Genomic DNA, 16,726 nt, shown 5'->3' on the forward strand with positions numbered 1-16,726 from the left:
AAAACACCATTGAGATGAACAAGTGTTACCGTGACGAAATAAAGACAATGATAATCTATTGGCAAATAAGACAAAATTATAAATTTACCTGGGTGCACCAACACACAAGACACGTTCATACCCCAGGTGCTGGACAGTATCAAGAATAAACTCTGTTGCCTTTCGAGAAAACAAATATTGCTAAAATGAAGAAGAAAAACAATGTTTTAAATTGTTTGAATAATTTGTTGATTGGTTCCTTTTCATCCTTTTGGGACATATGGCCACTATTTTTGGTTTCTGTTAGAAAGTGATTCAACTGGTAGGGTTGTTAACCAAGTGATAGACAACAGGGGATGAAATTGCCAGAACAACATTGTAAAACTACTACTTAAGCGTGGTTCCCACTAGCGACGCAACACAAGGACGTAACGCAACGCAAGTGAATTGACCAATCACAAGCGGTGGCTTATTCGCTTGTGATTGCTAACTGTCTATCACTTCGCTTGTCATTGGTTAAAACGCTTGCGTTGCGTTTACGTCCTTGCGTTACGTTCTAGTGGGAACCAAGCTTAAGTTGCGTTTACGTCCTTGCGTTACGTTCTAGTGGGAACCAAGCTTTAGTAGTTGTTACTGCACTTATTACTGTACTATGTAGTATTTCTATATGGTGTTACTATTAACTATTTGTATTATTTTCTTCATGTACTGTATAAATATATCCCAAACAATAAATTAACAAATAGCTAAATCCTTGTTTACACCATCAAACTTTTATGTGACAAAAAAAATGTGATGTGCCCATATATGGGCATGATGATTTCATATCACTACCATATTTAACCCTATCTCTACCATATTTGGGCACATCACACTTTTTTTTGTCAAACTAGTTTGATAGTGTAGACAGAGCTTAAGACTAACAGCATTAGTTGAGTTGTTTTCCAGTGGTATGAGTAGTTCACTTGGTTTACTAAGCTGATCCAATGTTAGTCCAGTTTGTAATTCATGTTTCTTGTTGTGGTTCTTTCTTTCACTCTGCAGCAACAATTTGTAGCAAGACTTACAAAATATCCTTTCTTTTTCAGGTACATTTTGAAGCTTTATTAATCTGTTAAAAAAGAAATATTTACTGGTTATTAATCAACTAATTGAAAGATATCAACCATTGATCTGTAAATAAATTCAGTGCATCAAAAAACCTAAATGGTACCTCACCTCAATGAACAATGGTTTCATTTCATTTATTTTTGTCAGAAAAATACATTTAACAAACATAAAAGAAAAGAGTTCAAAACCCAAAAGATTGGGTAACCAAAAGGCGAAATGAATTACTAGTGTCAAGTTGCTTACCAAAATTGAAATTGAAAAAAAAAAAAAAAATCATGGTGCATCCTTGTTGTCTAAAAAGGTCAGTCTCTAATTTTGAAATGGGTGCATCATTGTTACATAAAAGTAAGTTATCTTTTTGACGCAGGGGTGCTTCATGGTATTCATAAGGTATGACGCACATTGGATAAATGATGCACCTCTCCCTGGGGGTTATATAGTAGGTCATTCAATTGACAATTAGTGCATTAAAGATGTATTGTCCCCCAAAAACATGAAAAATGAAGGTTAATTAAATCAGACTTTAAATATGTTATTTCTTAGTTTTAATAAAGTTAATCACTTCCGTAGAAAAAAAAAACGAAACAAATAATGTTTTCACTTGTAAAATGACAAAATAAATGGTTAAATTCAACCAAAAATCCATTGGCTGGCAGCCAATTTGACCATTTTTTGCTTTAAATTACATTTTTTTCAGGTAATACATTTTTTTTCGATCCAATTTTTGGTCAAAGTGGATAAAAATTTATTTTTTCAGGGGGACAATACATCTTTAAGTAATCTTCAGTCTATGTATGTAGCTGAATGAAATATTTATGTTACCTTTCAACAGATTCTAAATGGTCATATTTTGGTTGTTGGTTTTTGTTGAATATTTCTCTTTTCTTCAATTCATCGTCAGACACAACTTCATTAAAATCCTGGTAAAATTTGCAGTGTTTACGATCTCGACTAGCTGAGCAGGCAAAGAATCTTGAAATCTTTGCAGAATTTGGACATATTTTTTCGAATAACAATGTTGGGCCTAAAATATATATATAAAATTAAAAGGCAAAAATTTAGCAATCATTTTAAAAACCAAAATGTTTACATTTTTTAGTCTTATCTGATGCATGTTAAGCATTAAACTCAATATTTAATTGTTAATAGACATTGATAAATAGACATTGATAAATGCACATGACAAATTTAAATTGCGCTCTAGATTGGAATCCTTGTACCAAAAAACCAATCAATAACTCAATTTATAAATTCTGAAGGATATAAAATACGCCGTGGTTAGGATTCCGGCACCGGAACTCAACTGCCCACCATTAGGGAATCCGACACGCTGTTGCGCATGCCCAGAGCTCTGGAAAGTGAATTATAGCTTGTGCCACACATACCACACTACCACTGAGAGTGGGAGTGTTAGGATTTACTGTAGCCTAGTTAGTCGTTGCACGAGCGAGAGAGAAACTTGGCCTAGGCCATACATGAATTAATAATTAAAATACGACTACGCCACGCGTTAAAATAATTATTATGATATTAATAAGAATCAGTATCTATCTACCGTAACAATCGTAATGCTGTAGTTAGCGTTGCGACTCCGACTTCCCGAACATTTTTTTCACATCCACGCGGTGGCTGCCGTCAACAAATTAACTTGTGATTGCATGTTATGTACAGTTATAATGCGTTATATGAAATCTTTTATTTTGTACTTGAAAAATCATAAAACTAGTCAACTCATGTAATTATATAATTCATAATTATATGAAGTTTATATATGAATGAAGCAACCACTTTTTAATTACAAAATAAATAGGCCCACTGGTCACGTCTAGCTGGTAGGCCTAGCCTAGTATTTACTATTAGTGGATCCCGTATTAGTAGGCATCTACGCTCGCTAGTTCGCCATGGCGGAGCTATGAAATGATCCATCGCTGTATAGAGTCGCCGATTACCTCGCTCTAGGCCTGCGCAATAGCGTGTTGGATTCCCTAACGGTGGGCAGTTGAGTTCCGGTGCCGGAATCCTAACCACGGCGTATAAAATAATAAATAAAATAATAATTAACATTAAATATACGCCGTGGTTAGGATTCCGGAACCGAAACTCAACTGCCCAGCGTTGGGGAATCCGGCACGCGATTGCGCATGCCCAGAGTGAGGTAATCGGCGACTCTGTACTCGATCCATCTACAGACTATAAACAGCTAAATGTGACCAGGGGCCTATTTATTTCGTAATTAAAAAAATGGTTGCTTCCTGACTAGTTTTATGATTTTTCAAGTACAAAATAAAAGATTTCATATAACGCATTATACTGTAATAACATGCGTATACAAGTTGATTTGTTGACGGCAGCCGCCGCGCAGATATGATGTGAAAAAAACAGAACCGTTCGGGAAGTCGGGGTCGCTACGCTATTCACTCTGTCTAATAAAATTACAGCATTACGATTCTTAGATAGATAGGCTGATTCTTATCAATATCATAATAATTATTTTAACGCGTGGCGTAGTGGTATTTTAATTATTAATTCATATGGCCTAGGCTAGGCTAGGCCAAGTTTCATCCATCGCTCGCGCAACGACTAACTATAGGCAATAGGCTACAGTAAATCCCTAACACTCTCCGACTCTCGGTGGTGTGGTGGTGCGCGGTAAGTGCAAAGCTATAATTACTTCGCTCTGGGCATGCGCAATAGCGTGTCGGATTCCCTAACGCTGGGCAGTTGAGTTCCGGTGCCGGAATCCTAACCACGGCGTTAAATATATTTTTATTAATAAATACATATGATATTGATAATATACGAATACAGATAACTCTGACCACTACGCAGCGCTTTGTTCTGTATGAAAAAAAATCTAGTAAGGCTAGGCCCGACTTAGCCTAGCGAGGTCCTCGCTGAGCAAGCAGGTCAACTAGCCTAAATAGTATACGCTAGCTAGGCCTAGTACTAGTAGCTAGTTCCTAGCTAGCCTAGCTAGGCCCTACTAGGAGGGCCACGTAGAGAAGTATGTGTAGGCATGTGTTATTTCAAAATCATCCTACCATGTGGACAGGTTGGAGCCATGCTTGAATCGTACCCTTCAAAGACAACATCATACCCAATACTTGAAGGCATTATCTACTAATGAATATAATTATTTTAGGCCTAAAATCAAGTGTTATCGCGATTGCAAATTCCCCACGTTTTCAACATGTCATTTTGAGTTTATTGACACATATTATAGAGGGCGCAATCTTAAAGTTATTTTACGTTATCAGCCAATCAGCACGCTCCGAATAGGGAATTCCCATTTCTATTAAAAGTCCAACACAATCATTTTCCCATTTCACAGATAACAACATACACTATAGGGCCGAGACAAACGTTGTGTTGCCCCTTTTGCATGTAGGGCGAAGTTTGTAGAATTCCGCTGCATAATTATTTATAACAAATTAATTATGGCAGGTGTAGATACACAGTTGCCTTTGCTGACAGAAGTATTTCGACCCTACTTGATTGAAAACCTAAAGTTCTCGACGATAATGGCTGACATGGTTTCATTTTTAGACGGCAGTGTCGGTGCAGTAGGTAAGCCAACATGGTAGGCCCTTCAATGTTTACGTTGTGTAGTATATAGGCCTAGGCCTAGCTCTAAAATTATGATATCTTTCTATGAATCCTAGTAATGGTTTCTACATTACTAGTCGTTGAGTAAGGGTAGGCTATGATCCTGCTACAAACACATGATAAAAAACCAAGACAAAAATACAACAGAAATTTCCAGTATGACTCATTATCTGGAAATCCCAGTCAGGTCCACTTCAGGAAACTTTACAGTTGTATTGCTTTATTGTGTTTTTAAGTGGAACATATCATTACTTTTGAATACTAAAACGAAATAAAAAATATTATTTATTATTATTTTATAATGAATACAGAATTATTTGGAATTATGACGAAGGAACGAGAAGAAGGAGCTCCAGCAGCTATGGATGCATTCCTTGATTTGTTGGAGAAGAAGTCCATTCCAGGATCATATTCACGTTTCATCAATGCACTTAGAAATATGGAAGGTAGCCTACAATTACTTTCAGAAAGTTAGATGTGTTTGTTATCGCATTATCATAATGCATACAAAATATTTTCAGAAAATTAGATATGTTTGTTATAGCATTATCATAATGCATACAAATACACCTTTGTATGCCAGCCCAAAATATCTTCATTTTCATGGTGGATTTTTAAATGGATCTGCTGTTTTATGTTAAAGATGTAACACAAAAAATTAATTAATAAAATCAAACTTTGAATCTGTCATTTTGTGGTTTTATCAAGTTATTCACTTATGAAAAAAAAATAAACTGTTAACCAAAACACATTGTCTAACAGACAGTTTTACTAATTGTTTTAGATAAATAATTTTTTTTTGGATCCAATTTTTGGTTAAAGTTAATAACTATTATGTGACATTAAAATGACATATTCAACAAAAAATTGTAAACTTTTTTTCAGGGTGACAATACATCTTTAACATAATAATTGTATTGTGTTCCTCTGGCCTATACCCCCCCCCCCTCCCCATCCAACCTTATTGAATCTGCTCCTCATTGTGTTGTTTCCTATAATTTAGATGAAAAGGTAAAACACATTGCTGATTGGATTGAAGGCATCAATCTAGAAAATCTAGACACAATTGAAGAACAAAAGCATATTGTACGAGCATTTGCACCAAAGCTGCAGGATGTGCAAACAGGCTTGCTCATCCCCCATTTGCAGTGCCTAGGCCGCCAGGATGTTGAGCTTCTGAGGGCAGATGTACAAAATAAGGGTGACTGCTATGCTGCTATTACGTTGATGCTTACTATAACAACAAAACAACCTGGATGGTTTACGGAGCTTGTGAATGCCCTCCGAAAAGTTGAACGCCATGAACTAGCAGATCTTCTTGATCCACCAGAAGGTTAAAATATTATTTTTTTGCTTTGTGTGCCATGACACTGTTATCCCCAGAATTAAAGAAAGAAATAATAATATGACTAGCAAGTTGTAATAATTATATTTTTATTCACAATTTTAAAAAATTCCAAATTATAACAAGCAATTTACAATTAAGTAATACTATAAAAAGAACTGTTTCACAGATTGAAATTTATTATAAGTATGAGATTGATGTTTCTGTGAATATACTTTTCAAAATATTTTGTTGCATATACTATCATAAAACTTAATTGACAGTTATTTTAATTTTTGCAGATCATATATCAGAAATTTTACCACCGAATATTGAGGAAAATCCAGGTAAAGCATCTATTATCATTTTACATTTCAATACTGACTCGAATTTAAGCCCACTTTCAGGTTTAAACTCACCCCTAGCCCATCAAAATATTTGTTTAATTTTCATGTGCAATTTTATAGCTTATCTCCTAGACTGACAAAATAATACAATAATTTTATTTTAATTGATTAATGAAATGCTAATAAGAACAATGTAAATGAAACACAACACTAAAGAAAGAGAGAGAAAGTTCCAGAGGGCACACTAACAAATAAATATGATGGTTAGTTTTTAGATTGTTAGTTATCAAATTATATTGGAAATCGTTGTTCTTTTTGATATAGCAGAGGTTTGTCAAGAGACAGATGCCCCTCAGGAGCTTCAAGCTAATGCTGAGATTAAGCCTCAGGGTAATCCTCAAGATATTCCTCAGGATAATCCTCAAAATAATCCTCAGGAGCCTGAAGAAATTGAAGAGATTGAGCTTCGAGAATATCAAAAAGAACTCGCACAGCCTGCTATTGAAGGGCATAATACGGTGGTGGTTGCGCCTGCTGGGTCAGGTAAAACGGTTGTTGGAGTTTTTATTGCCAACGATCATCTTAATAGAGAAAAGGGTGCCTCAAATGGTAAACCAAAAAAAGTTGCTTTTCTTGTAAACAAGGTAAGTTTCAATAAAAATTATTGATTATGTGTTTGAATCAAAATATATTTGGGTATATCACAACCATATTTGGGCACATCACACATTTTTTGTCAAACTAGTTTTTTATAGTGTAGACAGAGCTTAAGACTACATTATAAAAGGCGGACAATCGTGCATGCTAGTATGGACATCAACAAATATTCAATACAATAAGTCTAAAAAACTAATAAATTTAATACATTACAGGTTCCTCTTGTGAAACAACAACAAGACCAGTTTAAAAAATACATGGCATCGAGCAAAGTGATTGGCGTGAGCGGTGAAATGGGAAGTATGACGATGGAGGTCAAAGAACTTCTGAAGGACCGCGACGTGATCGTGATGACGGCGCAGATTCTGGTGAACGCACTCAACAATACGGACAGTAATCAACAGAGACTGGATATATCTGATTTCAGCATGATTATCATGGATGAATGTCATCGTTGTCAGGTTTGAAGTTCAAAGTTCAATTGTCACATGGTTATGATGCAATATTTTTTAGATTAATTTGAAAAACAATATGAGTTAAGTCTCAATCCTTGTGTAATAAATGGGTATTTTCTGTTAACAAACTTAAATTCTATAAAGAGACATAAATGAAGTTATATAATTATAGTTTCTGCAGAGGTAGTTTTATTTTTTGCTAAAACAGCTCAGTACACTCGGTCAACATGTAACTATTATTCCTTACAGAAAGGTGACCCATACAATGTTATAATGTCAAAATACAGAGACATGAAGATAGATTCGCCTGACAAATCAAGACCACAGGTATGTATAGGTGGCTTTAGTCGTTCTGTATCAATAACATACAACAACTTTTATTGCAGATATCACCATTCAAATCAACTTTCATCTTGTACTGATAAAATAATCATTTTGTTTCTCTTACAGATTGTTGGGTTGACTGCCGGTTTAGGGGTTGGCCAAGCACAATCCTCTTACAAAGCAGAGTCCCACATTCTTATGATATGTGGCAATATGGATGTACATAAGATTTCTATTGTAGAGAAAAACTTGGACGAACTCAACGAACATGTGAACATACCCACTGAGGGTAAGTATTGAGAGAACCAGTTGTGTAATGCAGGGCTCCTGGCTAAGCACCCTTAAGGGGTCCTCCAACACTGGGAGTGCATTTGGCTGCTCATGCTCTAGGCCCTTAATATATGGGTTTAATCAGTGAGCGATTAGCCATTACGTCACTGCTAAGAGGCCCTCCAACACTGGCACTGCTCATGCTTTGGGACCTCTTTAGCTCTGAGGCACCTGTTCCTGAGTGTATAAATGCATGCACATGTGTACACAACAAAATGGAACTCAGATAATCTTTTGATGATGTGAACGTTAACTAATGGCAATAAAGAATTTGGTAATGATTTTGGAAACAATGTTAATTAACTATTATCACTTCTTTTATTGTTTATAGAAACAATCCTTGTTGCTAGGCACCAAGATGATAAATTTGCAGAAGTTGTAAATTCAATCATGGCAAAAATTGAAATGATTATAATGGAATCAGAAGGTAATGGTGTAATAGCCAGAGCAAACTATAGTATTGTGATAGCTTTTCTGACTACCCAAGTTTCAGAATTATGTTACAGAAGTGATAAGGATAACAAAAAATAACAAATAGATAGACCTTGGGCATGATGATGACTATGATTGAACTTTTATTTTTGTTATTTTTTAATTTATTTCATATGCATCATCGAGCAACAGAATGCCAATAAACTCTTTTATTTTATAATTTATCATGCTTATAAACTCTAAACTAAAAGTCTCATATCATGTCCTTTTTCATTCACAGGATGGAAACGTTTACAAAAACTAGACAGAAACGAGCTGAAATGTCCAAACACGAGGGGAACACAACCCTATGAACAATGGGTTGTTAAGGTGAAGGATACGAGTGCAAAAGTTCTTACAGATAATGACATGAGACGCGTCATTGTAGCATGCACTAACCATTTACGGGTAGGGGTTGTTAAGTTTTTTTTATTACATTCTACTGCAATGTTAGGAATTACAAAAATAAAAAATTTTAAATACCTTAAATGACTATATGAATATTCTGTGTTAAAACCTTGGTGTGGGTGGCTTTTTTCATTTGCAAAGATTTCCTTATTTTCACTGTTTATAAATTAATTAATAATTTCAAGTATATCACTAGGCATTTTAGAGTTTACCTATGGCTGTCAAATTTCTAATACTGTACTTCTAGATATAACCTTTTATATTAATATACTGTATAAACATCACAGAAACAGAATAAATATGGGTGAATGATTTGAAAGAGAAGAATGTAAAATTAACTCTTTTCTATTATTTTTAATTAGGAATACAACAATGCTCTATTTATAAATCATGCTGCAAGACCTAAAGATGGACTCACTTATCTGCAGAAGTTCTTTGAAAATGAAAACGATAAGTTGGACACATTTACTAAAACTGAAAACCAACTGCATACATTTTTTACAGGTGAGTTAAGTATGTATTGGTACAGCTGGGACGTTTGTCTATCATTGTCGATAGATGAATGAGATAACTGGTCTCTTAGAAAAAGTTAGTCTGTGCGTAATTCATGTCGAAGTTTAATATATTCTTCTACATGTATATTGTATTAAAAATGTATTTTGACAAGTTAAGTTGTATAGAGAAAGAATACATATATACACTTGCAGGCATAGAAAAACTCAGTGATATATTGGCAATTAATTTATAAATTGTGACGAAATCTGTCAGGATGATAAAATTTGCTTCAAAAGTATTACAAGTGTGACTCGTCAACACGGTTCTTTTAATTCAACTACTGTTTTATTACTTCACCGAGCGTAACGTAGTTTGCATAATTTGCAAATAACAAACAAATATAATTAGCATATTAACAGAACATATGTGACATCTTTCCTTTTCTAACAAAATAAATTTCTAAAGTTTAATTTTTATTTTTTTTAAAAATTAATATCAAAAGTAAATTAGACACGATATATCACATTCTCATAAATAAATAATATTACTTTTCCTTAAACATAAATTGTTTCTTAGATCACATTCATATGTTTCAAATTGTTTCTTAGATCACATTCATATGTTTCATACATTATAGGATGGTTTGAAAATAAACATGATATCTGCAAAATAACCATAAAATGAAGTTAATTATTGATACATTTATTTATAATCCAATCGATCCGGTGGACGACTAACACGATCACTTCTACGTAAGGGTGGTGCTCCCGGTACCTTCTGCAAAGTTGGTACGCCCTTCTGCAAAGTATCCGGTTGTTGAGTGTTTAATAAATGTTGTCGATTCCGTCTGTACGACGTTCCATCTTCGGTCATCACTACATATGAACGGGGTAGCTCATGTTCCTTAGCCACAACAGCAGGTTCCCATTGCCGTCCTTTCAATATTCTCACGTTGTCCCCTTTTCTTAGTTTCGTCAATACACGTGTACCACGATCATAATATTTTGTCATAGACTGTTGACGTGACTGAAGGAAATCTCTAGCTCCGACAATAACTTGTGGTTGCAGCAATGTATGTGTGATTGGAAGTGTTGACCTTAACTTTCTGCTCATCAACAACTGAGCAGGAGAACAATTCAACCCTGCAATTGGTGAATCACGATAGTCTAGTAGAGCAAGATGAAAATCGCTTCCCTCATCAACGGACTTCCTCATGAGTTGCTTAATGGTTTGGACGAAACGTTCAACTTGCCCATTACTTCTGGCATATGTCGGACTGGACGTCACTAAATCGAACCCCCACTGGTTAGCAAACTGTTTGAACTCGTAGCTGGCGAACGGCATGTTATCAGTCATTACTATTTCAGGGATGCCATGTCTTGAGAATATAGATTTCAATTTTTTGATGATTTCTCCAGCCGTTTTGCTAGTGAGTGTCACTACTTCCGGGTATTTGGAAAAATAGTCAACTACAATAAGATGATCTCTGCCAGCGAATGTAAATATATCCGCGCCCAGCTTAGCCCATGGTCTCATAGGAACCTTATGTGGAATCATCGGCTCCCGTTGATTTCTACGCATGAACTTTACACAAACAGGGCACCTTGACACTACTGATTCTATATCGTTGGTCATACCTGGCCAATACAAAATAGACCTGGCCCTCGCCTTACACTTCTCCATCCCAAGGTGACTTTCATGAATTTTATTCAGCATATCTGCTCTCATTTGGCTAGGAACAATCAACTTCTCACCTAAAAACACAAGACCATCAATTTCATGTATCTCATCACGAAGATGCCAATACTGCCTAACTTGCTCCGGTGCACCCCATCTATGTTTAGGCCACCCGCTTTTGCATGTTAGAATTAGAATTTGGAGTACCACATCTGCCTGTGTAGCTCGTATTGCTTCTTCAATTTTTGCTTTACTCATGGGCAATATTTCGTCTAGACTATGCACCCTATATTTCAACTGTTCAAGGGGTTGGGCATCACGATCAACCTTATCAGGATATGCTCTGCTGAGAGCATCAGCTATGTACATGTACTTTCCAGGAACATACTTAACATCAAGCTCATACTTTATCAATTTGAGCAGCATTTGTTGTATTCTAGGACTAGCTTTATGGAGTGGTTTACGTGTGATTGTTTCGAGTGGTTTATGGTCAGTGTGAACTTCAACAGCTCGGCCATATACATATTGGTGGTATTTGTGTATAGAAAAGCAGATCGCCAACATCTCCTTCTCAATTTGTGAGTAATTAACTTCAGCTGATGTTAACGACCTAGAGGCAAACGCAACCGGATGACCCTCTTGAATCAAACAGCTTCCGAGCCCTGTGGATGATGCATCACATTGGATAATGGTTGGCTTCTGTGGATCAAAGAAACTTAAGACTGGTTTGCTACTAATCAACGCCTTTAACTGCCTCAGGGATTCTGCTTGTTCTGGACCCCAAAACCACGCAACATCTTTCTTGAGCAATTCCCGGAGAGGTGCACTCACATTGGACATATTAGGTATGAATTGTGAAAGATAATTAAGCATTCCCATTATACGTTGCAAGTCAGATTTACATTGTGGGTCAGGCATTTCTTTGATAACTCTAACCTTTTCTTCGTCTGGTTTCTGTCCATCGGCACTCACCACGTTTCCCATGAACACCAATTCAGACTGTTTATACTTAAGCTTGCTTCCATTGAATTTGGCATTGTTCGCTCTGGCCGTATCCATCACCCTCTGTACTGTTGCATTATGCTCTGCTTCACTACCTGTAGCTATAATCATATCATCAGATATTATGTGTACGTTAGGTATATGACCAAATATTTGCTGGTTTTGCTTCTGTAGCACCTCACTAGCACTGCAGATACCAAATGGCATTCTTAGAAAACTGTATCGTCCAAAGGGAGTATTGAATGTACATATATCTGCGCTAGCGTCAGTAAGAGGAACTTGCCAGTACGCATCTTTCTGGTCAAAGACAGTGAAAAGTGTTTTACCCGACAGCTGACTCACTACGTCCTTACCGGTCGGTATCATATGATGTTCACGTCTAATGGCTTTGTTCAAATCACGTGGATCCAAACACAACCTCAAGGATCCGTCTCGTTTCTCCACTATCACTAGGCTGTTGACCCAATCTGTTGGTTTGTCGGTCCGTTTAATCACGCCCCTCTTCTCCATATCGTCAAGTTTTTCTTTCAGCTTGGTATGCAGACTAAGTGGCACCCTGCGGGGTGGATGGACTACTGGAGAAACACCACTTTTCAACTTGATGTCATAAGGATCTTGATATTTACCTAAACCTGTAAATACATCACGATTCTCTCGAATCAAAGAATCTTTAGTTAGTGCATGTACATATTTATTATTTATCACATTATCACTACACATCATATTGTTACCACGTTTGATCAGACCAAGCTCCCTACAGGCTTTCAATCCAAGTATAGGTGGACCATCAACATTAGTAATAAAGAAGTCATAATCATTTTGGATGTTATCAACTTTTACATTTAGAGTAACTTTACCAATATGTTTTACAATTTCATCACTATAACTATATAGGTTAGTTTTAGAATGATATACTTTAATGTTCTTATGTCCTGGTAACTTTCTAAATGTTTCCAGTGGTATGCAGTTAACACCTGCTCCTGTGTCAAGCTTCATCTTTAACACATTACCTCCCACAAACACATCATAGAACCAAGCGTTCTTGTCATCATTATCTCTTAGAGTGTCAATATAAAAGAACTCATTTTTATCTTTAACAGTTAAAGTGTCAATGTATAAGTCATTAGGATCACTTACACCTTCGGCAATAATATACTGTTCATCCATTGTATGTACAGCTCTTCCACGACCGCGTCCTCTGGAAAAACGTTTGGTGCACACAGACTGAAAATGATTCAAACCCTTACACCCGTAGCATGTTTTACCATAAGCTGGACACTGACGAGGTAGATGTGAAGAACCGCACCTGCTACATTTAATTTTGGCTGCATCCGTAAACTGATGATTCTGTTGACCACTAACCCTTGGCGTCTGTTTATGTGATTTGGTTCTTCTCAATGCATGAACCTTCGGCTTATAATCACTTGCAACACCGGCCATTTCAAGCTCGCGTCTAGAACTCTCAAAAGTTCTCATTCGGTGTATCACAGTATCAAGTGTAGCGTTGCCATCATCGCCCATAACTTTCATTTTCATCACTGGATTTGTTACACTGAAGAAAAGCTTATCACGAATCGTACCGTCTTGATCCACAAATTTACAATTCACCGCCATTGTTCTTAAGTCATTCACAAACTCATCCAAACCCTGACCTTCGGGTCGTTCATATTGCCAATATTGCGCTCGTAACGCCATTATCGGGTCCCGTTTATTACAGTATTCATCATACTTTGACATTACTGTATCAAAATCATTATTGTCCTCTGCTGGGACATAATCTTCCTGACCCGGTTCGCCTACAAGATCAGTGAACGTAAAGTTGTTGTAAATATCTAAGCCACGCCCTTCCAGCGTAGTAATTAAAATTGCTACCTTTATTTCACCACTTTTACGTGCACTGCCAGTCACTTTCAGAAAGAATGTAAATCTCTGTTTCCACCTTTTCCAAGCAGCAGACACACTAGGACCATCAAAATCGAAGGGTGGAGGCGGCTTAAATTTCAACGATTCCATTTTGAGTGAATTTCCACTATTCTGACACCATATTACAAGTGTGACTCGTCAACACGGTTCTTTTAATTCAACTACTGTTTTATTACTTCACCGAGCGTAACGTAGTTTGCATAATTTGCAAATAACAAACAAATATAATTAGCATATTAACAGAACATATGTGACAAAAAGGGTTTTGAAGACGAAATCATGGGGCTTTCATGTTGTGATTCAAATTTGATTGGATAGAGTACAGAGTTGATGGTACAATTTGATTTTGTTTTCCTCAGCTGTAGAGGAACAGTTGCAGCTAATTGTGGAAGATCCGGCCAACTGCAATCCTCTTCTGGAGAAGTTAGGCAGCACAATGAAAGATGCTTACAACTTGAAACCAGATTCTTGTGGCATTCTTTTCACCACTACAAGATCATCGACAGAAGCTCTGAAGGCTTGGATTGAGGAGTCCAAAGATCTGAAGCACTTGAATCCTGGTATTCTTATTGGTGGTGGTGGCAGTGGAGGTACAGTACAGTTATTTTAGCATTACTGTATTAATATCGCTATAATCATCAGTGTTTTAATTTGTTTCTTCTTTCCGTAAATTAATAAAATAAATATTTCTTTAAGGAATGACCCAGTCACAACAAGTCGATTTGCTGAATATGTTTAAGGAGAAAAAACACAAATTAATCGTAGCAACATCAGTAGCTGAAGAAGGCATTGACATCCAAGCCTGTAACCTTGTCTTTCGTTATAACTACTTCTCTAACACCATTGGACGAATTCAAGCAAGAGGTTCGTTTTATCAAATTTATTAAAACAATTGATAGATTCTTGAAAATGATAAACTAAACGTTTTCGCAATCATTTTATTGTATCTGAAATTATTCAGTGGATATTTTGGTATCCGATATATATCTTAAGCCCTGTCTACACTGTCAAATTTTATGTGACAAAAAAAACATGATGTGCTCATATATGGACATGGTGTCATATCACTACCATATTTATGCACATCACACTTTTTTGTCAGACTAGTTTGATAGCATAGACAGAGCTTTAGATAGTATAGTTTTATGTATACAAGAAATGTTCAGCTTTTTTTTGATAATAAACAATAATGAATTTATTTTCAGGACGTAACCGAGCAGCCTTCGGCCGTTTTTTCCTGATAGCGTCAACAGACTCTGGTTTGGGTGATTTAGAGCAGATGAATAAGATTCGTGAGGGTATGATGAACACCGCAACAAGAGCAATCAAAGCGTTGGAAGAAAAGGATTTCCTGGAGAAAATCGCCAAGTATCAACGTACGGATAAAGCCGAGAGACGAATGAGAGAAAAGGGGAAAATGGAAAGAAAAAAGGAGCATTGTGATGTAGAAATTAAGTTAACTTGTTTACAATGTGGACTGGTGGCGTGCAGTAATTCAGACATACGCAAAATAAAAAACGCCCACCATGCCGTTGTAAGCGACACAATGGCCGGTCGATACAAAAAGGTTCCAAATCCGAAAAAGTCAAAGCGTATAAATGACCTGGAATTTTTGGAAAAGGTAGTGTGTGTAAAATGTGGTGCAGAATGGGGATGCATGTTAAAATATTGTGGCCACTTTTTCCCGGTGTTGACCATTAAAGCGTTTATTGTTAATTATGGTCAAGGAAAACCAATAGGCAAATACAAGCAGTGGTCTTTGGTTCCGTTCTCAGTCCAAGATTTTTCAATTGAGGATGATATTGAAAAACAAATTAACAAAGAAAGTGGAGGATCAGAAATTTAATAGTACCATAGAATTACTATTCATGAGAGATATGTACAGTACTATCCATGAGAATCTGAATTAAAATAACATTTTAAATGATTAATAGGCCTACATACAGTTACTCATCATTAAGACAATTTAAAAAAAATTGAATTTTTAAATTAAACAAAAATTTAATGAAGGACTGAGAACAAAACAAACTAATATTGTTTTCTATTGAATTTTAATATAAAATATGCATGTAATGTATATATATGATAATCTTTCTAGTATACGTATAATACTTATGCCAGGGAAGATTGAATTTGTTTATGTACAGTATATTTTATACTTTAAATTTTTTGTATAGAATAATTATAAGCAGGGAAGAGAATTCACTTTTCCCTCTCTCTCTCGAAATATATATATATATAATTTAAAGTTTAACTTGCACTGATGAATGGCTAGTGTTGCCCGAAAGCTCTGCTAACTTTTCTGGCTGTTTACTTTGTCGTTTTGATTTAGCTTTTCGCTTTTTATTTTTGTATCTCCATTGAGATCCAGCCACTGATACCCACAGCATTGTCATTTTTTTCAGTAATTTGCCTTTGGATTTATATATAATTTAAAGTATATAAAATATTCTGTGCATAAACAAATAGACTAATATTCTATACTTCTTTCTGCTCACAAAAGTGTATAATGCATGTTTTGATGAAAAACAAATGATTTTAATTAATAATGGAATCATTTTAAAATATGTGTAGTTTAAGATTAAGACGTGTATTTCAAAATGTAATGTATATAAGAT

The 16,726-nt window shown here is 35.8% G+C and overlaps 2 protein-coding genes across 4 annotated transcripts in view; one reads left to right on the forward strand and one right to left on the reverse strand.

Annotated features, from left to right (window-relative positions):
* LOC140046375 (rRNA N(6)-adenosine-methyltransferase ZCCHC4-like) overlaps positions 1-4,294 on the reverse strand; it is a 34,285-nt gene extending 29,991 nt beyond the window's left edge. For both annotated transcript variants that reach the window (XR_011844770.1, XM_072090999.1), the window contains exons 1-4: positions 4,131-4,294; positions 1,912-2,113; positions 904-1,090; positions 89-180 (exon numbers count right to left, since the gene is read on the reverse strand). Coding sequence is in view for 1 of the 2 variants with exons in the window: in XM_072090999.1 (XP_071947100.1) it covers positions 89-180; positions 904-1,090; positions 1,912-2,113; positions 4,131-4,203 (554 nt within the window). In the remaining variant the exon portion in view is untranslated. The remainder of the gene's footprint in view (positions 1-88; positions 181-903; positions 1,091-1,911; positions 2,114-4,130) is intronic.
* A 129-nt stretch (positions 4,295-4,423) lies between these two features.
* On the forward strand, positions 4,424-16,703 carry LOC140046374 (ATP-dependent RNA helicase DHX58-like). 2 transcript variants are annotated; one of them, XM_072090997.1, is made up of 14 exons: positions 4,424-4,656; positions 5,007-5,141; positions 5,699-6,028; positions 6,322-6,366; positions 6,691-7,010; positions 7,239-7,484; positions 7,728-7,805; positions 7,929-8,091; positions 8,464-8,559; positions 8,845-9,011; positions 9,374-9,515; positions 14,468-14,698; positions 14,805-14,972; positions 15,314-16,703. In XM_072090997.1, exons 1-14 carry the CDS (start codon positions 4,527-4,529, stop codon positions 15,952-15,954), a joined length of 2,892 nt encoding a protein of 963 aa, XP_071947098.1. In that variant the 5' UTR covers positions 4,424-4,526; the 3' UTR covers positions 15,955-16,703. The 2 variants fall into 2 exon arrangements, with proteins under 2 accessions (XP_071947098.1, XP_071947099.1); XM_072090998.1 differs by having other exon boundaries at positions 6,694-7,010.
* Positions 16,704-16,726: the final 23 nt, after the last annotated feature.

The sequence above is a fragment of the Antedon mediterranea genome, chromosome 4 (assembly GCF_964355755.1).
Source record: "Antedon mediterranea chromosome 4, ecAntMedi1.1, whole genome shotgun sequence".
Taxonomy (NCBI): domain Eukaryota; kingdom Metazoa; phylum Echinodermata; class Crinoidea; order Comatulida; family Antedonidae; genus Antedon; species Antedon mediterranea.